This window comes from Microcaecilia unicolor, chromosome 1, assembly GCF_901765095.1.
Source record: "Microcaecilia unicolor chromosome 1, aMicUni1.1, whole genome shotgun sequence".
Classification (NCBI taxonomy): Eukaryota; Metazoa; Chordata; class Amphibia; order Gymnophiona; family Siphonopidae; genus Microcaecilia; species Microcaecilia unicolor.
Window position 1 is genome coordinate 75,772,555 of NC_044031.1, and position 22,433 is coordinate 75,794,987.

The window sequence follows — 22,433 nt, forward strand, 5'->3', positions numbered from 1 at the left end:
CCGAGGGCCCTGTTTGTTCTGTTCCAGGCTGCACTCTCAGTTAGTTGGTAAATTTTTTAGGTCAATCTCAGTTATGTCCTCGCCGTTGCGAGGCCCAATTGACCATGATTGTTGTTTTGAGTGAGCCTGGGGGCTAGGGATACCCCATCAGTGAGAACAAGCAGCCTGCTTGTCCTCGGAGAAAGCGAATGCTACATACCTGTAGAAGGTATTCTCCGAGGACAGCAGGCTGATTGTTCTCACAAACCCGCCCGCCTCCCCTTTGGAGTTGAGTCTTCCCTTGAAGTGTATTGTCTTGCTACATACTGGACTGGCCGGCTCGAGCCGGTTTCGGGCGGGAAGACGGCCGCGCATGCGCGGTGCGCATGGGCGCGCGAGGACTAGCAAAGGCCTTTGCTAGTAAACTTTCCGATGGAGGGGGCTGCCGAGGACGTCAACCCATCAGTGAGAACAATCAGCCTGCTGTCCTCGGAGAATACCTTCTACAGGTATGTAGCATTCGCTGTGCAGAAATGTTAGGTGTGCTAATAGGTTACTTTTGTATTCTGTAATGGAACCTGGGTGCCTAGGTTCTATTATAGAATAAGTCTCGGGGCGCCTAAATGGAGATGCCTAGCTATAGAATTGCCCCCTTTGTGCTGGTATGATTAAGTCTGAATAGAAACCTCCCTTTGTATATCCTGAATTGATGTATCTCTTTTGGGGTTTTTCATTGTGCTATCTGTATTTCTTACTTATGTTTCTTGTCTGTGCAAAGGAGTATGTATTGATCAGTGTGTTTTGTTGTTTTTTCAAGTTATTGATCCTTCTGTTGTAAACCATTGTGTTCAGTAATTTTTTTGAATAATGAGATAAATTCTATAAATAACTTTTTTGCCTGCTAGTATTCAAAGGCACTTATCTGGTTAGCAGGTGCTCCTAACTGAATTGCAGGCAAATGGAATATTCAGGAGCACTAACTGGATAGTGCCGCAGAATATTCCCTCTGTCTGCTTTGGTACTATCTGGGTAGTGCCAGGGTGGTTTATGGGCAGAACGGGATGTTATGTAGTTGACAGCAATATTCAGATTGTGAAACAGATAAAGATAGGACAGCAAAAAGGGTGTACTAACTTCATTCATTTAGTTATCCGTTTTGGCAGTCTAAATATCTCCAGTAACCAAATGCCACTAGTCAGCACTAGTTCCCAGATGTTCAGTGCTGGCCAGTATCTCGATACTGGCACTGAATGCCCATGGAGCTGCAGAGAGAATTGAACCTGGTTTCCCAGAATCTCAACCCACTGCCAACCATCAGGCAGCAGCAGGAATCGATCCCAGTTCTCCCCAGATCTGCATCCCGCTGCACTAACCAAAGAGCCACTTCTCCCCTTGCATCTTCTCTCCCCATCCAGCATTTCTCCCCTTGCCCCCCCTCTCCCCATCCAGCATTTTTCCCCTTCCCCCCTCCCCATCCAGCATTTTTCCCCTTGCCCCCTCTCTCCCTATCCAGCATTTTCCCCCTTGTTCCCTCCCCACCCAGCATTTTTCCCTCATTCCCTCTCTCCCCATCCAGCATTTTCCCCCTTGTTCCCTCTCTCCCCATCTATCATTTTCCCCCTTGTTCCCTCTCTCCCCATCCAACATCACTCCCCATCCAGCATTTTTACGCTTGCCTCCCCTCTCTCCATCCAGCATCTCTCTCACCTTGCCTCTTCTTTCCCATCCAGCATCTCTCCTGTGGCCGCTGCTGCTTCTCCCAACAAGCAGCAGTGGCAGGTAAATCGAGGAGTAAAAGGCATGGGGCCGCCGTGCTCAGACGATTGGCAGGAGGTTTGGGGGAGGGGGGGGGGGGATGAGCTGTCAAGAAAACAAAAGTGTGCCGGTGTACTGTACTGGTGCATACCAGCACAAGAAAAAGCCCTATGTATATCTATGCTTTTTCTGGAGCAGGTCTAAATTATGCATGCCTCTCTGCTGGGATGTACACATTAAGAGTCATTTAAAAAAATATGAGTAGGATTACTCCTAATGTATACTTTTGTACATGTATCTGACATCTTGTTTTACAAGGCTCTTGGCATATTTTAAACCAAGGGGAAGGGGTTGGAATGAGAGACTGGAGGAAAAGTGAAATAGGGAAAGGAACATGCAGGAAGGAAAGGGAGGAGGCAAGGAACAAAAACAGAGATTTTTAACCTTTTTGAGCCATGAGAGTCTGGTAAAACCTACAGATTATTCTCAGGAAAATATATTTAAATGCATAAAATTAAAAATGAACTCTCAAATTCAACTTCACTAAATCCATGTTCAGTGTTCGTACTATGTTAGACAAAAAAAAACTTTGTGTATAGTAGGAAGGAAAAGCCTCAGATTTATACAGGACAATGTATTTTTTAACTAGGGCTGCACGTTCATTGCAATTAAAGCGTCAATTATTAATCGTGATTCATAATTAATAGCTCCCTCTCTCCCGCCTGCATGCATGGTCGGTCCATCATTTCTTCCAGACTGGCGGCGGCTCTCTTCCCCTCTCCTCCTGGTTTACCTTTTGTTTTCAGTAAGTCTTCACCCTGCAGCTGTAGCTTATTGAAACGCTACCTCTGCCTACACTATGCCTTTTCTTCTGTCCTGCCCCCTTCTGACACAACTTCCTGTTTTCAGAAGGGTCGGGGGGAAAGGCCCGGTGCAGGCCAAGGCAGCATTTCAATATGCTGCCAGTGTAGGGCAAAGGCTTACTGTAAATAAAAAGGTAAACTGAGAAGGGACAGCTGCCGGTGGTCTGGGAGAGATACCAGACCGAAAAGGCAAGGAAGGGAAGGAGAATCGCAGAAGGAGAGGCACATTTGAGAGAGAGAGAGAATGGGTGAAGGCACGGGTAGCACATGAGAGCGAGAGACAATGGATAAATGCACGGGGGGACGGGAGAGAAAGAATGTGTGAAGGCACAAGAGAGAGAGAATGGGTAAAGGCATGGGGGGGGGGCACAGGAGAGCAAGAGAGAATGAGTGAAGGCACGGGGGGGTCACATATGAGAGAGAGAATGGACTCAGGCCTCCTCCAAAGCTGCAGTACCTGTTCAGTGGCTGGTGCAGTAGCTGAAGTCCTGCCAGACGAAAAAATCCACTGTCACCCCCTTCTTCCTCATAGGAGCAAGGAAGTCAGCGGGGTGCCTCCAGCCACCAACGCTTGCACTCCCTAAGCATGCTCTGTTTGTGCCGGCATCAGCAGCCGGAGGCACCTCACTGAGTCAGCACAAGGAGGAAGGGGGACACTTTTGCAGTGGATTTCTTCAATTGGCTTCAGCATCCCCACCAGCAAAGGTATGATTTCTAATTGGGGAGAGGGAGAGGAAATGCGTGCCCCCCCCCCCCCCCCAATGGACTACAGGCTTATTCCCCACCTTTAACCAAGATTTAAAATTGTAATCGAAATGCAGCCCTAATTTTAACATGTTTTTATCAATCATGGGCGCAAACGCTTTCCTCCTTTCAGTATAATATCATAATGGCATTCCAGCTCTAATAATACTGAAATGTCTTATTAAATATCTTCAAAAAACGAGCAATATTATCACTTGACTTCAAATAATTCAGATGCACACAAAGGTCTTCCTGACGCTGGCCACCATTTCACAGTGCCAAACTAATGTTGCTTCAAGGGATAACAGACCTTGTTTGAAATTTATTGTTTTGCTCTTAATTGTCTTTCTGAGCACATTTAAAATAAAATTTATAAATATAGATAGTATAACAGAGGAAACCAATTATGTTCAATATAGTTATTAAAACATTAACAAATAACTTGTTGACCACTTTCTTTTACACACCTTCAGAGAGAAAGATATTTCACTCAAGCAAATGTATTCTGGTTTCACTTTTTTAGGGTACAGTACTTTTAGATAGTGAGATTTTTTATTTTTGTTACATTTGTACCCCGCGCTTTCCCACTCATGGCAGGCTCAATGTGGCTTACATGGGGCAGTGGAGGGTTAAGTGACTTGCCCAGAGTCACAAGGAGCTGCCTGTGCCTGAAGTGGGAATCGAGCTCAGTTCTCCAGGACCAAAGTCCACCACCCTAACCACTAGGCCACTCATCCACTCCAGATTCATTGTTGCCTTCATTATTGAATGCAAAACTACATTTTACTTGGAGGTTAATGAAAATAAAGTTGTATTTTTTTCTCATCCAAGTTCACAGACCTCCTGAAATCTATAAAAGGGTCCACGGGCCTCAGGTTATAAACACCTACTCTAAAATGATAGGTTGGGAAGAGGAGTCGGTGAGCAGAGTTAGGTATCACAGGAGATAAAGGAATATGATATAAGAACAAAGATAAAATAGAGATAGCAAAAAGAATAGAAGCATAACATATGCCAGGAACACACAAGAGACCATTGAAAAACTAATTACAAATAATTTAACATCTAAATAAATATATGCAAATGTGCAGCAGAATTGTCACAGTTTTCAAAAACTACTGCTGAATTTTCTGAGTCTTGCAGTTGCTACCCTTTATCTGCCACAAAAGTTGTGATTTTGGATTTAAAGCTGAAGTAATAAAGGCATTCTTCTAGTACTATTAACATTCCAGAACATCAATTGGCAACATTTTGATTCTGAAGTCAATGCCATGGTTCAAGGTCAGACAGATGGACTTGCACTGTTCATTATAATCAATTATTGTGTGACAAATGAGCTTGAGATCAAGCTTAAAATTCTGTAAGAAAAATCAATAGTTCTAATCAGACCTTTCAGGTTCCTTACCATCCTTCCTTTGTTAGTGTGTCAGAAAAGAGCAAGATAAAACCTTTGTGACATCAGGATGCCACATTGTCATGGTTTGGCTGTTTAAAACATATTTAATGTTTAAATTTTATTTTTTAATTAGTTATAGAAACTTTTGAAGGAGCGGCAAATTCATCTAATTATACATTTTTAATGCATCTTTTTGGTACTTTTTCAGAAAGCAAATTATTGAAGCATTTCAACATTACTAAAGAAGAAAAAAGCTCATGAAGCTATGTGTGTACTTATTATTAATTTAAACATGGTGTCATTCAGTTCCTTTGGTTCATTAGGATACTATCCTCACTAGAAAACATTTACCGTTTTTCCAGTACGATTTACTTATAATGGCATTAATCTGGTATATATACCAAAATATTTTTTCTGGGTTGGAAGAACAAGTCCTTTCTTCTGGCTTCTTTCTACTGGATCCAGACTTGTATTTGGTCCCATATGCCATTATTTACAACTGTCAGGGCCTGGGGTATGTTTTTGTCCTATTTTACATTCCATCACAGCAACATTTATCAGCCAGGGCATGCGAGAGCTTTTTCTAGAACCCTGTTTTCATGGACCCTAAATCTGGTCATTAAGCATCACCAGTGAACAGTGGAACTACTACTACTATTTAACATTTCTAGAGCGCTACAAAGTGTACGCAGCGCTGTACAAACACAGAAGAAAGACATGCTCAACAAAGCTCTCCCTCCCCCTCCCATATCTCGGGATGCCTTAAGCACCATCTGTGCAGCAATCCCAGCCTCTGTCAACTTGGTGAGCTGAAATTTTAACTTGGGAATTGGGAAGACCAGGTCTTCCAAATGGCACTGTTCTGTATTGCTACTGAGCAACCAGGCCAGCCAATTTTCTTTTTTTTGTTGTTGTTGTTAAATAACAGCTGCAAGTCATATAATCTGTTTTGGAATGGGCTTCCAAACTAGAAGTTGAGAATGCCTTCTCAGTCCCAGGTGACTTGCAAATCAAAAGTATAACATACTTATTGTTTTTAAATTATTTTAACTGTACAGTTCTTGTTTACACTATTAAAGCTGTGAGGGGAAATGCCTCTACACTTCTGTTTGTATTTTAAACTGAATATATATTTTTTGTAATGGGTGAATTCCATCATTCCTATTGGTTCCCTACCCCCTCCTGGTGCCACAGTAACTATGTTCAACCCCACCTTCCATCCAGTATTGATGAAATTAGGTCCCTAAACCCCCCCCCCCCCCCCCCCCCCCACACACACACCTTTCCTCTGTTCTAGCCAAGGTCTTCGAGATTGCTACTGTCTGCCACTGTCCTGCCAGTGCTGAAAATCATAATAGTGCCAACTAAGAAGTGCTTCTTTTTGCCACACATATGAGAGGCCAAGAAGGTTGTAGCTCATGGCAAGTTGCATTCAGTTCTGTTTTTTAGACTACAAAAATATGAGGGAGCAGTATAGTTTAGGGTTTGAAGTATTTCTGTGCATGAAAGAGGTTTGAGACTTTGAGACCTTAAGGTGGCCAGAGGTAGAAAAGGCAATGGTAAAAGCCAGCAGTATACTTTGGGTACATAGGAAGAGAAGTGGCCAGCAGGAAAAAGGAGGTGATAAAGCCTCTGTAAGTCTGGTGGGACCTCATTTAGAGTATTGTGTATAATTCTGGAGACCATACCTTCAAAGAGATATAAATAAGATGGAGTCAATCTAGAAGATGGCTCCTAAATTGATCAGTGGTCTTTGTGATAAAATGTATGGGGACAGGCTTAAAGATAATATGTATACTTTGGAAGAAAGGCGGGAGAAGGGAGATATGATATAGAGATGCTTAAATACCTCTGTGTCATAAATGTACAGGAGGAGAATCTCACTTGAAATGAAGCTCTGGAATGAGGGGGCATAGGATAAAGGTGAAAGGGGACAGACTTGGGAGTAACCTGAGGAAATAATACTTCTTCTCAGAAAGGATGGTGAGTTTGTGGAATGGCCTTCTGGTGAAGATGGTGAAGTCAAAGATTATCTGAATTAAAATACAATAACTTTTATTCTACATCTTACCAAAAAAGGTTTTAGTGCAGATTACTGAAAAGGTCAATTATGGGCAACAAACATCCCCAATAATATAATAAATGAGCTTTACTAAAATGAAACAGCAAGTTAAAAAGATACAGAATTTAAACCGTCAAATATTTCCTGAATAAATAGATCTTCAATATTTTCTGAAATGTTAGGTATGAGGGTTCAAGTCTAACACCTGAAGGAAAGGAATTCCAGAGTTTGGTAACCTGATAAAGAGCAGATGCAGTAAAGAACTGTTTATAATGTATCTTGTTCACAGGAGGAAAAAATAGCAAAAGACCATTCCTTGCTTGAGATAAAGGCAGATGTGGTAAATAACGTGGAACTACGCTATGTATTAATCTTAAGACAATGGTGCAGAGTTCAAACAAGCAGCATGCACGAATTAGCAGCCAGTGGAGTTTTTTAAGGAGAGGAATGACCCATTTTTTGGTGTTGAATGCCAAAAAGTAAGCAGCATTTTGTAAAGTTTGCAGATGCGTGAAAAAAACTCTTGCAATCAATGTATAACATATTGCAATATTTGAGGGAAGAAACCACAATGGCTTGGGTAAGAAGAACAAAGTGATTGTGTAAAAAAAACAAAAAACAGTGTTTTACAATGTTAAGTATTCTCAACTTGTAGAAAACACCTCAAATCAGCTTATTCAGTTGGACTTTCATAGGTAAATTTAAGTCTAAAATGACCCCCAGTATATGTAGGGACAATTCAAACCCAAATTGGAGTTAGTATAGGAGGACCAGACCGGATTAACTTGGTTTTGGCTGTCTTCAGTTTCAAACGAACAGAAACTGCCCAATCCTCAACTAAAGTAAAGCAATTCTATATTTGAGATGTAACAGCTTGAAAGGAAGAGTCAAAAGGAATAATTAAGGTAATATCATCAGTTATATTAAGATATCCCCTTCCTCTTCAGTGTGTAGCCAAACGTTGCCATGACTAGATTAAAAAGAATCGGAGAGAGTGGGGAGCCTTGAGGGGACTCCACATCTCATCTTCCATTTGCCAGATAGTTGCCCATTTAACTGAATATGATCTGTCACAAGGAAAACCTCTGAACCAGGCAAGCACTCTTTCTGATACACCATTGGAATCTAGTAAATATCATTAAATAATGGTCCATCAGTTCGAAGGCTGCAGATGGATAGAATTGTAATAGCATTTGATGATCATGAGCTATCTGCATATGTATTTCTGAATGCAAAGTCCCTTGTAGGGTCTCAGTACTGAAGTCTTTATGGAAAGCAGATTGAGAAGGAAAAAGAATATTATGGTCTTATAGTTAAGGGGTCAGTTGGCATGCCAAAGTGCTTTCCGCAATTTTTGTAAACAATGGAATACCAGCTATTTTCTGTAGTTTGATAGGTAGAATCCTTCAATATAGGTGTCAAAATAATCTCACCTAGAGAACTGGGGAAATGCCCTTGTCAGAATAGTTCTTGTAATATTGTTTGATCTGTTCAGAAAAGACAGGGTAGGAAGAAAGGGGCGGGGGAGTGGTGGTATATACTACTACTAATAGTCATAATATGTTAAAGATAATATTAAAACCACACAATTGCAGGACCTACAGGATAAGGAACAGGCACTGTGGGTCACTCTGGAAAGGGGGCATGGTAAATGTATTTACATTGGTGTGATATACAGGCCTCCTTCACAGACAAAAGAAATGAGCACAGATTTAATTGAAGAGGTATAATGTTGTAATGGTGGGGAAGGAGAAGAAACAAGAGAGGTCTTAGCTGCTGGCTCCTAATTAAACATTGTCGATGCCTGGGTTAAGTGACTTGCCCAAGATCATAAGAATCAGCAGTGTGATTTCAACCTGGCTTTCCTGATTCTCAGCCTGTCGCTTTAAACATTGGACTACTCCACTGGTCAGCTGGCACCATCTTGAAATTCTGTACCATGAGCAGAGAGAGGAGGAATAGAAAAATCAGTTGGGCATGCTCCTGCCCTTAGGATCTGTGGCATTAAAGGGGTTTGGTGGTAAGTGGTTTGGAAGTGGAAGATCAAAGATTAGGAATCTTAAGGGGGGGGGGGGCAGTTAACTCAGCAGCAGCAGTGTCACAGCGCACTAATGCATATAAGCCAGATGACAGACATTAGGCACAAACAAGCAGGATACTTCCTTTTATATACATAGGTATGCATGTGATATAGATACAGATATATCAAATTGTTTTGTGTATAGATAAATAGCTGTCTATATAAAATATATATTTTTTGAAGGATATGCATAAATTCATTTATATAGATTTTTAGCCTACCTTTCTAATAGCACCAAAGCAACTACATCAAAGTTAAATACAATAGAATAAGTAATAAAACAAATTTCAGTACAATGATTTTAACATGACCCTTTTCTGGCTTTTGATTTGATTTTTTTTTTTTAATTTGCATTTTTAGTTACCTGATGAGGATGAAGAAACTAGATTATATCGATTAAAAATAGAAGAACAGAAGAGATTAAGAGAAGAAATTTTGAAACAAAAGGAGTTAAGACGGCAACAACAGGCTGGAGCTAGAAAGAAGGAATTACTTGAAAGACTTGCACAGCGACAGCAGCAGTCTTCATTGCCACTGCCACTGCCACTTGCACAAGCACAGCAAGAGGAACAAACGTCCCACATACCCACTAATGGAAGCTCGTTGCCAACCCAGCCTGGCACAATGGTCAGGCCTAATATGAAAAACAGATTGCAAGTTCAAAAGCAAGAGACTGCACATACCAGTGTGCCCCAAAGAAACCAGCCACATTTTCAAACAGCTTCTAGCCTTTGTGCACAGGTTCAAGATCAGCAAAATACTATTGTGAAGCAGCTGAGGCCAAACAGAATCACACCTCAGACTCCAACACAACAGTTTCAGAAAATGCAGACACGATCTGCTATGGCTACAACTGTGCAGACTCCACCACAGACTGCTAGAGTGGCATCCATTCAAGGAAGGCCACTAGAACTTAAACCTGGGGCAAAAAGGACAGTCATGCAGAGGGCAAGCAGTGCTGGTGGAGATGGGCCACATGTTGGTGCTAAGTTCAGGATGATTAAGTTGCCTGCTGGGGTAAGTGTCGAAACAGATTCCTTTTTGTTTTTGAATTTTTATTTGAAGCTGCTATTATACAAATCCATGATAAGTATTCTCTCCTCTGGAAATTGGAAAGCTGGCAGTAGTGAACTTCTATGGTCTGTCCCCCCAAAACAGTAAAAAGACAAGGATTAGATATTTTATACCAGATTTTACACCCTTTCATTATTGGTTTAATCATGAATTAATAATGTGTTGTGACTGTTGGGCAGCAGGGCCGCCGAGAGGGGGGATGGGGGCAAAATTCCCCAGGCCTCCAAGGGGGGCCTGGTGCCGTGGTCTCTCTCTCTCTTTCTCTCTCTTGACAGGAGCATGAGAGAGAAAACTCCAGTGCCGGGCCCCCATTGGAGGCTGTGGAGGACCCAGAGCTTCCTCCAGCACTGCTCCTCTGCCCATTGCTGAGCGGCTGCTTTTCCTCTCAGGCGCCCATGCTCGGTTTTGAAACCGAGCATGCCCTGAGTGGAAAAGCAGGGGTAGGCAGTCCATGCTTGAGGAAGATGCCTTCTGCTGGCGGGGCCTCAGGATCCCCGCCAACCATGGTATTTCAATCTTCAATCCTGATATGGCAGCGGACGATGATTTGAGGGGGGGGGGGGGGGCTGCAGCGACACGGGCCCGGCAGTGTCCTCCCTGTCCCGTACCCGGTTCAGTCTCTCAGCGGCCCTGTTGGGCAGACTGAATGGACTGGTCATGTCCAGAAATTACTTCAAAATGTTTAAAGCCTAAAACATCATCATCATGCCTTTAAATATGATTGACCTTAAACTTAATGGAGCCATGAGGTATTGGTATAATCATTCATAACAAGTGTAGAAAAATAACTTAGTAAAAACAATAACCTAAATTACATAGTAAATTACTCCAGTTAAAAACTAGCGTAGTCCATCCAGTCTACCCAGAAAGGTTGTCAAGGTTCAATCTGTCACACTCTGCAGGTACCTTTCCCCCTTATTAGGATTGTACTTGTTGCTCCATGCAGGTTACCATCTTCTTGTTTTGTGTAAGTCAATTATATTTTACTTGAGTAGAAATGCTCTTTATTTTTATTCCATTCTCTTCCCATATGGACTTGGGGAAAATCCACTATTTCTGGGATAAGCAGTATAAAATGTTTTGTACATTTTTGGGATCTTGCCGGGTATTTGTGACCTGGATTGGCCACTGTTGGAAACAGGATGCAGGGCTTGATGGACCTTTGGTCTTTCCCAGTATGGCAATACTTACGTACTTATGTACATATAGGTGTCCTCTGTGTATATTCCACACTTTTTTGAATTACATCACCATTTTTATTCCAGCAACTTCCCAGAATAATATACTATTCTGCCATAGCGCATGGAATGTGCAGAAGTTTTTTTTATCATTTGTATAGTATTTTTTTAACACGTGTAAACAGTTTTAAAACTGAGAGCATGCTATAAAGACTAGTAAAACAGAAATTTTAAAATGCCAGCATTTGTTGTACAATATTGTCTCACCTTTCTTCTTTCCGGGAGTCACACCTATCTAGTCAGGTGTCAGAATTACCTCAATAATGGAGGTAGATTTGTATATGCTGGGTCCTTCTCTCGCTCAACCTGCCAGAAGTACCTCCAGGAGTGGATTTGGAAACTCAGGTTTACAGCTGTGGTGCAAAATGAATATATACATAGTTATAACAGTTTTTTACAGTTCTTCTCATAGTCCTGTTGAATGGAGTGTTGAATGTGTCTTCTGTTATTTTTTATACTGTCTGCTCTGTAGAGACACACTTCATGCTCTCAAGCGTGTTCTGAGGGATCCTCAACTAGACAGGTTTTCAGGATAAGCGTACTGAATGCGTGTAGAATCTATTAAGTCGAATGCTGAGTTTATATCTAAAATAGCGGACTTCCCCATGTGGATATTGCAGACCGTAGCCACTAGGTTTTAAATCTGTGTTTGGCTCTTTGCGATAGCTAGACTGCCTTTGGTATACTACATAGAAAATAAGGGAAAATATAGATGATGTAGCCTATCCAGTTTGCCCATCCATACCACTACCATCCTTCCTTTCTATTAGAGATTATTTTCCTTCCAGGGGATGAAAAACATTTTGGCCACAGGGAGTGGTGGCTTTATTCCAATTGATATTTAGCTTGTGTTCATTCTAGCATTTAAAGAACTTAGAAACAGAGAAATATAAAGGCAGATAAAGACCATGTGGTCTGTCCATCCATTCCATGTACTCTCCCTTTCACTCCCTTAGAGATCCTATGTACTTGCCTCAAGCTTTCTTGAAATCAGATAATGTCTTCATCTCCTCCACCTGTACACCTGGAGGCTGTTCCACACATTCACCACCCTTTTTGTGAAGAAGTATTTCCTCAGGGTACTCCTAAGTCTGTCCCCTTTCACCTATGCTCCCTTATTCTAGACCTTTCAATTGAAAGAGACTCCACAGAGGGTATTCAGTTTATTTAGAATTTGGTGTACTGCTTGGCAATAAGATCACAGCAGTGTACAATTAAAATCAAAATCCATTATTAGAGCATGAAAAGGTCTTCCTAATAAATAGGAAAGAACACATATATTCATACCAAAACACAAAAACAAGAGAGGAAAAGGGGGGGGGGGGACAGCAAGGAGGAGACTCTTGGCTCTATCATATCTCCTCTCGCTTGCCTTTCTTCCAAAGTATACATATTGAAATATTTAAGTCTGTCCCTGTGGGTTTTATGACAAAGACCATTGATGTTATAGTAGCTGCTCGCTGTACCGACTCCATCCTGTTTATATCTTTTTGAAGGTGCGGTCCAGAACTGTACATGGTACTCTGAATGAGGTCTCACCAAAGACTTATACAGCAGCATTCTCTGAAGACACACAGGCATAATAAATTCACAGAGCCTGGTGCAGACACTGCCATTGTGCACTGTCACTTTAAAAATTTGAGGCAGTACCCCAACCACGCATGCACAGATAAGTGCCTTCCCACCTGATGCTCAAGCGTGATACTAGCAGTCTGTCACGAGAGGTTGGTTTTCTAATCTCTCCTCAGTGCATCAAACTTTTGCCTTTTGGTGCCTTCACTTTTTACGGGATATGTTTTCTTCATATTCTTCTTTTTCTGTCTTAATTCTTTTCAATTTAATCATTTTGCTCAATTATTTTCCATTTTTCAGCCTTTGAGGCCTCTGAGCCTTCTGTTGCCCTGGAAGCATTGAACTCCCCGAGCCATAGAGCCCTTTCGACCTTGCATTGGCCATTTTTCCCTCCCTGTCAGCAAGGGTGGAAATTAAATTAAAATTTAAAGTTTTATATGGCCCAAAGTCCTGACTTGAACCCAATAGAGCTGCTGTGGCAGGACTAGAAACAAGCAGTTCATCCACGAAAACTCACTAATGTGTCTGAATTTAAAGCACTTCTGCAAAGAAAAGCGGGCTAAGATTCCTCAGCAGTGATGTAAAAGACTGATATCTAATTACAGTCGGCACCTAGTTGCAGTTATTACTGCTAAAGATGGTACAACCAGTTGTTAAGTTTAGGGGGCAGTTACTTTTTGGGTGTTGGATAACTTTGTGGCTTAAATAAATGAAGTAATAATTTAAAAACTGTGTTGTATCTACTCAGGTTGCCTTTGTCTAATATATTTTGTTTAAAGGTCAGAAACCATTCAATGTGACATACGTGCAATATTAGGACAAAATCATGTGGAGGGTGGTAAATACTTTCTCTGAGGGCAAGCAGGACATTGTTTTTTTGATATGGTTGATGTCATCTGACAGAGCCCGGTGCAGACACTACCTGGAGTTCTGTTACATTAAGAAGTCTTTGACAGCAGCACACCGTGCATTCCCAAGTACCTTCCTGCTCAGCGTGAGCATGCAGGATCAGCAGTCTTTAGGGGTTTTTTTTTTGTTTGTTTGTTTTTGGAGCAGAGAGGTTGCATTCTGTGAATTCTCCCCAGCAAGTTTAGTTTTCTTGTTTTTTTCATAGCCCTGAGACCCACTTAGGCCTGAGCGCCAGTTGGGGAGCTTCTCTCTTTTTTTTAGTGAAGAGCATTTCTCATCTCTCACAATTGAGCTATTTGATTTCGCATCAGCTATTTTTCCCTCAGTGTCACAGAAACCCCCCCCCCCCCCCCCCCCCCCCCCGTGGTTTAAAGTGGTGCTCTAGGTGCAATTATTTCTAGAACTGACCCCCATAGCTGCTGTCTGCCGTGGCTAGGCCCTGATCATAAAAGGCCTCTAATTGTGTTCTCTGTTTTAAAATGTAGAAAAGACCAAAAGAAAAGCAGAGAGGCCCTGCGGAAGAAAATGTTTTGGCCTTTCTACGACCGATCCATCAGCATTGGAGGCATTGGTCCCCGTGGTTGGAGTTGCTGCATCGACATCAAGGAGGTCTCCCCCTGCTTCGACATTGGGCACTGGTATAGTCCTGTGCATTGGACCTGACACTGAGAACACTTCTAGATTCGAGATCATCCTTGTTGGCACTGAGGGACCCGAATGTCATGAGTTGAGTGAAAGCAAGGAAGCACCAACATGGGTCCCCTTCAAAGCATGGTGCCAGAAACCCCAGGTCATAGGCATTTCTGATAATTGAGAAGCACGTCCTAACCACTGGAACCAGCCTTCCGATTCAGCATCAACACCTTTGCAGTATCAACACCTTTGCCTATCCCAAGATACGATTCTGGGCCATGCTGCAGAAAGATTTGGAACAGATATTGGGCTAGCACAATGCTGAGGCCTCAAGGGTATTGATGCCGGCCATGGCTTCACACCAGTTAATCCTGGAAACCCATGCCTTGTCTGCCACCTGTGTATCAACACTAAGGGGCCAGCGTCGGTCTCAGAAGAGGCAGTGCTCTTCTCCAGCCCATTGACGGAGGAAGCTCTGCCAGTGTCCAGGTCAGGTCCTGACCCTCTGTGTTCATGCCCTGAATCTAGACACCAGTCTAGTCACCTGAGGCAGACACACACAGCCTTCTCAGGAAGAGTACTATGCTGAGTCTGATTCATGACAATTCGTGGGTGTCTGAGGTGGAACAAGAGGAGGTCTAGGAGTAGGACTCCATTGGTTTTCCTTCAGACCCTTCCCCATTTTGGGAGCACAGAGTCCCCACCAGAGGAACTCGCCTTTCTAGGTTTTTTTTCTTGGGGAAGTGGCTAGATCCATTCCATTTCATTTGGTGATAGAGGATAAGCCCAGGGCTGCTAATTTCTTGGAGGCCCTACAGTTCTTAAAGGTATAGGTAAGCTGCTCTGCCCTGATCTTCCTAGCAGTCCGAAGCCCCAGACGGCAGCAGAAACCCCAGAAGTCACAGGCACCTTCCCAGTGAAAGCCGGGGATGAGATTTTGACAGGTTTCAGGAGAGCATATCTACAATAAAAGTGATTGTCCCAGACAACTTACTGATGGGAGGGAGGCTCATATTTTTTCTAGCAAAGGTGGCCCTTATAACCTCCAATCGGTGGGTTCTCAAAATAGTCTGAGGGGTTACACCCTCAATTGTATCAGATTCATCTAAGCTGTCCCCCAGGAGCATCGGGCAGTGCTTGCAGAAGAACTCTCTTCCCTTCTACAGGCCCATACAATCAAACCTGTTCTTCCAGGGAAGAAATTGTAATCCAGCTACTTCCTAGTGACCAAAAAGACAGGGGAATTTCATCCCATCCTAAACCTAATGGCCCTATACAAATACCTTATCAAAAAAAAGTTCAGGATGATATCTTTGGGCACCCTTTGTCCCATGAGTCAGGCAAACGATTGGCTGTGCTTTCTGGACTTAAGGGATGCTTTCACCCTCATAGATATTTTCTAGACACAGGAAATATCTCTGATTTTGGGTAGAAAAACACTACTACTATTATCATGTCCAAACCCAGTGTTCACAAAATGCCTAGCCATAGTTGCAGTGTCGCTATGCAGACTGGGAGTTCATTTTTCCCTATCTTGATGATTGCCTGGTCAAGAGCGCATTGAGGTAGGGTACTCAAGTATCAATATAGAGAACCATTTGGATGATGTTGGTGTTATCAAGTTACCGCAAGTCCCATTTACTCCCAGCACAACAGTTGGAGTACATTGGAATCCTTCTTGGCATGGTTAAAGCTCAAACCTACCTGTGGGCAGATGCTCTAATTTGCATTGCCACTCAGGTCCAGCACAGTAAGCAGGCCCACAGCACAGCAGATGTTGAGGTTGTTAGGCCTCAGGGCCTCCACATTGCATGGCACGCCTCCATTTGAAAGGTGCCCAATGGTCCCTTGCTTCTCAGTAGTGTTAGGCCATGGGGAAGCTTGCAGATATCACCTCGATTACATCACTTCACTTGTGGAAAATTCAGTCCAATTTGACTCTGGGACTTCCATTCCAAATTCTGCCACAGCAGATTATGACCACAGATGAATCTAGTCTGTGCGGGGGAGCTCATACGTAAAGGCTTCACACCCAGGAACATTGGTCCACTCTGGAGACCAAGCTTGATCAATCTAGAGCTTCAGGCAATCTGGAACTATCTAAAAGCTTTCAGAGATTGGCTAGAGGGAGGTCAGGTTCCTACCCCCTGTGTCAGGAAACAGTCGGGATGTGGCATTGCGCCAGCTATGGCATAGTGCTCTGAGACACATACCTGGCAAGGAGAGACAACAGTGTGTCAGACAGACTGAGCAGGGTGATGCAACAGCATGAGTGGTCCATCAGCATGGGCATTGCCTGCAGGATCTTCCGAGAGTGGGACACCCTGTTGGTGGATCTTTTTGCCAGTCACCTGAACAACAGTGTCTCTCAGTACTGCTCCAGACTCAGATCACATGCAGACTAGTGTCAGATAACCTTCCTCCTTGATTGGGGGAAGGGCGTTCTGTATGCATATTCTCTGATCCCTCTGATAGGGGGAAACTTTGCTGGAACTCGAGAGGACTGGGAAACCATTATTCTCATTGCAGCTTATTGGCCCAGACAAATCTGGTACCCTCTTCTGGAGTTGTTTTTTTTTCTGATGAATCGTGGAAGTTGCACTGCTCTCTGACCCTCCTCATGCAGAATGAGGGATCTCTTCTGCATCCCAACATGCAGTCCTTGGCCCTCATGGTATGGATGTTGAGTGTGGAATTTGCATCTCTTCAACTGCCTGAGGGTGTCTCCAAGATCCTGCTGGCTACTAGGAAAGATTCCACCAAGAGATGTTTGAAGAGGTTTACTGTCTGGTGTGAGGGTAAGGCCCTAAATCCTCTCTCTTGCCCTTCACAGAAACTGCTTTGAGTGCTTTCTATATCTCTGAGTCTGGTCTAAAAACTAACTCTAAGGGTTCATCTCAGTACAATTAGTGCTTACCATCACCGTATTGGAGGTAAACCCATCTCTGCCTTAAGTTGTTGAACTCATGAGAGGTTTGCTGTTGACAAAGCCCCCTATCAAACCTCTACCTATGTCATGAGACCTCAACATCATCCTCACCCAGCTGATGAAAGTTCCTTTTGATCTGCTTCATTCCTGTCATCTGAAGTACCTGACCTTGGAAGGTCCTGTTTTTTTGCTGGCAGTCACCTCAGCTCACACAGTCGGTGAGCTTCAGACCCTAGTAGCTGATCCACCCTATACAAAGTTTCACCATAACAGAATAGTTCTCTGCACACATCCTAAGTTCCTTCCTAAGGTGATATCAGAGTTCCATCTTAACCAGTCGATTGTTCTTCCAACATTTTTCTCAAAACCTCATGCCCATCCTGGTGAAAGTGCACTGCATACCTTGGACTGCAAGTGAGCCCTAGCCTATCTGGAGCAGACTAAAGCCTATAGGCAATCCACCCAGCCTTTTGTTTCTTTTGACCCAAATAGGATAGGGGCAGCCATCGGTAAATGCACTTTATCCAATTGGTTAGTAGACTGCATCTCTTTCACTTGTGCTCAGGCTGGGCTGATTCTGGAGGGTCATGTTAACATTTCATAATGTCCAAGCCATGGTTGCTTTGGCTCACTTGAGATCTGCCTCCATTGAAGAGATTTGCAAAGCTGCATCATGATCTTCAGTCCACTCATTCACATCTCATCAGTTCCTTGAGCAGAATACCCAATGCAACAGTTGGTTTGGTCAGACAGTTCTGCAGAATTCATTTGGTGTCTAGAACCCAGCTCCACCCTCTGAGGCCCATTTTTATTCTGTTCCAGGCTGCACCCTCACAACATGACAGTATATGTTAAGGTTAAATGGTTTCTAGTTGGCCTTGCCACTGGAAGTCCCTATTGTCCTCAATTCGTTCTTTTTTTGGTGAGCCTGATAGCAATTCCTGTATGTGAGAAATGATGTCCTACTTGGCCTCAGAGAATGTGAAGTTACTCACCTGTAGCAGGTATCCTAGGACAGGAGGACATGTATTCTCACATCCCCTCCCACCTCTCCTAAGAGTTATATTCTCTTAGCTTTGATATTGTACAGCTGGTCTTGCACACTCACGCTGGGTAGGAAGGCACTTGCACATGCACAGTGCGATGCTGCCAAAGCATCTTAAAGTAACAGAACACCAGATTACATCACCCATGTGTGAGAATACATGCCCTTCTGTCCTTGGAGAACAGCTGCTATGGGTGAGTAACTTTGCTTTTTCACATCACTGTACGTAATCAGTGGGGGGAGCACCTTGACCATGAGTGTATCCCCTGGTTTCATGAACCAATGATCACTTTAGTTCTGGTACTCCTTGGTGAGTCCATGGTGAAGCTCGACACTCCTAGATATATGCTCTGTTTTATAGGTTAGTTTTGTTTTATACCAACAAGAGTCTGTCTCTCAATCTGATTAGTTTAAGTGAGATGCTTTCAGTGATATACCACTCTGAAAGTCCTTAACTAAAGTTAGGTCTGTGAATTATTACTTGATCCTTTTGCAAATCTCTTTCTATACCTGTACTCACCAAATCTTTATATGGAAGCCATTCATCACTTCAGGGTATATTATATGTATTGAAGACTAGGCGACACATCTCTATACTGATTAAAATTTAGTTTTAAAAATAAGAGAATAATTGTATATTTTTTTTTTAATTTTTAGAAGTCTTTATTGTACTGATTTAGATACAGGACAAAATATAAACATCGGATAACATTTCCAAATTGTAACGGTAATATTGATACAGAAATAAACAGTGATCTCAATTCGTATCAATTCTAACTGAGATCCTCAAGTAACTTCAACTTTTTCATGTTTATACAGAAACTACTCCCTCCCGACCTAACCCCCCCCCCCCCGTAACCCCCCGCCCCCCCTCCCTCCCCCCATACCATACTGTAATACTCCCACCTATAGTCGGTCCAGTGACGTTCCCCCTACTTGGCATTCAGGAATGGTAGCCATATTCTCTCCCACTTAGGCAAGACCTTAGATTTAACTGCAGTCAATCTCTCCATCTCACACACATATCGCAATTTGGTAAGCCAGCGTATCAGTGGTGGCACCAAAGGCGACTTCCAACTCTGAGCCAGATTCACTCTTGCTGTCTGTAAGGCTCCCCTTGTCAGAAGCCATTCATGTTCTCTGAGACCTTCTGGTCGCTGACCCAATATAAATATTAGTGGATACCACCGTACAGGTCTACCAACCCATTTTTGAAGGCGCGCCTGCACCGCCTTCCAGTACGCTTTTGCCTTAGGACATGTCCACCATATGTGGCCCATTGTACCCACAGCCCCACACTTCCTCCAACACTGTTCGGTAACCTGCGCAAACATATGGTGCAAACGCGCCGGAGTGAGGTACCAGCGAAAGAAAACTTTAATTGCATTCTCTTTCATGGACACTGACCTCGCTGAGCGCATAGCCCCCCTTTCCAGCTGTAACCATTTTTCTTCCGTTAAAGTAAAACCTAATTCCTGCTCCCACCTTCTCCTATGTAGCAGTGAAGGCTTTTGGTGGGCGACCAAAGCCGCATATAGAAAGGTGATCATACCCCTTGTACTATGATATTGCACACACACTTCTTCCATTGGGTGCGTTTCCCTCTTAAGACAAGCTACATAATCATGCCCTTTCAAGAAATGTCTCAGTTGAAAGTACACATAGTAATCACTTTGCCGCAACCGAAAGTCTTCCTTCAGGGTTTCAAAGGAAATCACGTCTTCTCCTACATGCAACTGGCCCATCATGTCCAATCCGGCTTCCGCCCAGCGCTCTAGGACAGGGTTCCCAATGCTCGGTCCGAACAACGGGTTGTTAGCTATAGGTGCCAGACCCGAGACAGGTGGTTGCCGTTCAATAAACATACGATCCCAATAATAAAAAGTGGCCTGCACAGTCGGAGGAAACCGCTCAACCCGCCCTCTATATTTATTGGGTAGCCACATTAAATTGCCCAGTTTGCGGGACCCCACCATGGATTGTTCCAAATGCACCCAGAGCTTATGGTCCTCCCCCCTGAACCACTCTACCGCCGACCTAGCCTGAGCAGCCCAGTAGTACCAACACAAATTCGGCACTGAGAGGCCGCCTTGATTTTTACTCCGATACAAGATAGCCCGTGCCAGACGGGGCCTCTTCTGATTCCATATAAAGCGCAACAGGCGATCTTGCAAACTAGACAAATAAGACCGGGGCACCCTCAAGGGGAGGACCTGAAAAAGGTACATTAGCCGAGGTAGGATGTTCATTTTGATCGCCGCTATCCGGCCCAGCCAAGACAGTCCCATATGAGCCCATCTATCCAAATCACTGTAAATCGCCTTCTGTAGTACCGGGTAGTTAACAGAAAATAACTCCGACTGTACCGCAGGAATCTGCACCCCTAGATATTGTATGGATCTGGTTGACCACTTAAAAACAAATGACGCTTGCAGCGTTTCAGACACTCTTAACGGCACTCCCACCGCCATACCTTCTGACTTATTGGCATTAAGCTTATATCCTGAGACTCGCGAATAGTCCTCTATTTCCTTTAATAGATTAGGCAATGAGGTTAACGGATTAGTTAGAGACAATAACACGTCATCCGCAAATAACGCGATTTTATATTCCTGCCCCCTCACCTCAACCCCGGTTATGTTCACGTTCTCTCGGATGGCTGCCGCCAGTGGCTCCATTGTCAAGGCAAATAGCAATGGAGACAGCGGACATCCCTGTCGGGTGCCCCTCCCCAGCAAAAACGCACCCGAGTTCCCACCGTTGACCCTAACACACGCCTGTGGTTGAGTGTAAAGTGATTGGATCCAAGATCTAAATAAGGGCCCTATACCAAATCTGTGCAGCACCCTAACCAGGAACCCCCAGTGGACTCGATCGAAGGCCTTCTCCGCGTCCAGTCCCAACAGGACCAACGGACAGGCCCGCGACCGAGCCCAGTGCATCAAGTCCAGGGTTCGACGCACGTTGTCCATGGCCTGTCTCTTCGGCACGAATCCCACCTGGTCCGGGTGGATCAAGGTAGGCAACAACCCCCCTAAACGATTAGCAAGCACCTTAGCCAAGATTTTTACATCCGTGTTCAAAATTGATATGGGACGATAGGATGCACAGTCCGCGCCATCCTTCTGAGGCTTAGGTATTACCGCCACCCAGGCATCTAACATAGTTCTTGGCAATGCCTGCCCGTCTCTAACCGAATTGATAACCAATGTCAAGCAAGGCGCCAGTTCTCGCGCAAACTTCTTGAAAAACTCATTAGTAAAGCCGTCCAGGCCTGGCGCCTTGCCCGTCGGCAAGGCCTTAATAACCTGCAGCACTTCTTTTAATTGCACTGGCTCATCCAGTTCTCTTTTCTGCTTTTCAGATAGCTCAGCCAGCCCTCTATCAGCTAAGTATTGGTCTATCCCCCCAACCTGCACGGCAGCATCCTCCCTGTATAGAGACTCAAAGAACTGAGCAAACCGCTCTCTAATTTGAGCAGATTTATACAACATTTTCCCATTCACATCTTTCACACGCACAATGTGTCTATCAGCTCTCAGCTTTCTTAATTTCCGAGCCAATAACCTCCCTGGCTTGTTAGTCCCTTCATAGTACACCTGTTTCAATCGTGCATGAACAAACTTCAAGCTCTCCTCATGTAACGCAGTCAATTCCAATCTCACATCTTGCAGCTTGCGGTAGTCTGCCACCCGACCAGATGCCCTGTATTTTATTTCTAGGTCTCCAATTTGCGCCATACATTTCAGCAGGCGCTCTCTGTGAGTCCTGTTTTTGTGACTAGCACACTTAATAAAATGTCCTCGTGCCACCGCTTTAAAAGCATCCCATACCGTGCTCAAGGATGGCCCTGAGTCCATATTGATCTCAAAGTACTCCTTCAAGACCGGAAGGAAACCCGCCACAATCTGAGGATCCTGCAATAAGCAATTGTTAAATGACCACCTGAGGTCTCTTCGCTCCCCCTCTAAAGAGGGAACGACAACCCATGCCGGGGCATGGTCTGAAATTGTAATATGGCCAATGGCGGATTCCCCTCCCCCGTCCGAAAGAGTCTTGTCTAGGAATACATAATCTATTCTAGAGTAAGACAGGTGTGCTTGAGAATAAAAAGTGTAGTCTCTGCCTCTCGGGTGACATAGTCGCCACCAGTC

General features: G+C 43.8%; 1 protein-coding gene across 7 annotated transcripts in view; it reads left to right on the top strand.

Moving 5' to 3' along the window:
* RBM33 (RNA binding motif protein 33) overlaps positions 1-22,433 on the top strand; it is a 453,495-nt gene that overhangs the window by 348,202 nt on the left and 82,860 nt on the right. For all 7 annotated transcript variants that reach the window (XM_030198521.1, XM_030198536.1, XM_030198551.1 and 4 more), the window contains one exon: positions 9,240-9,896. In XM_030198521.1, coding sequence (XP_030054381.1) covers positions 9,240-9,896 — 657 coding nt within the window. The remainder of the gene's footprint in view (positions 1-9,239; positions 9,897-22,433) is intronic.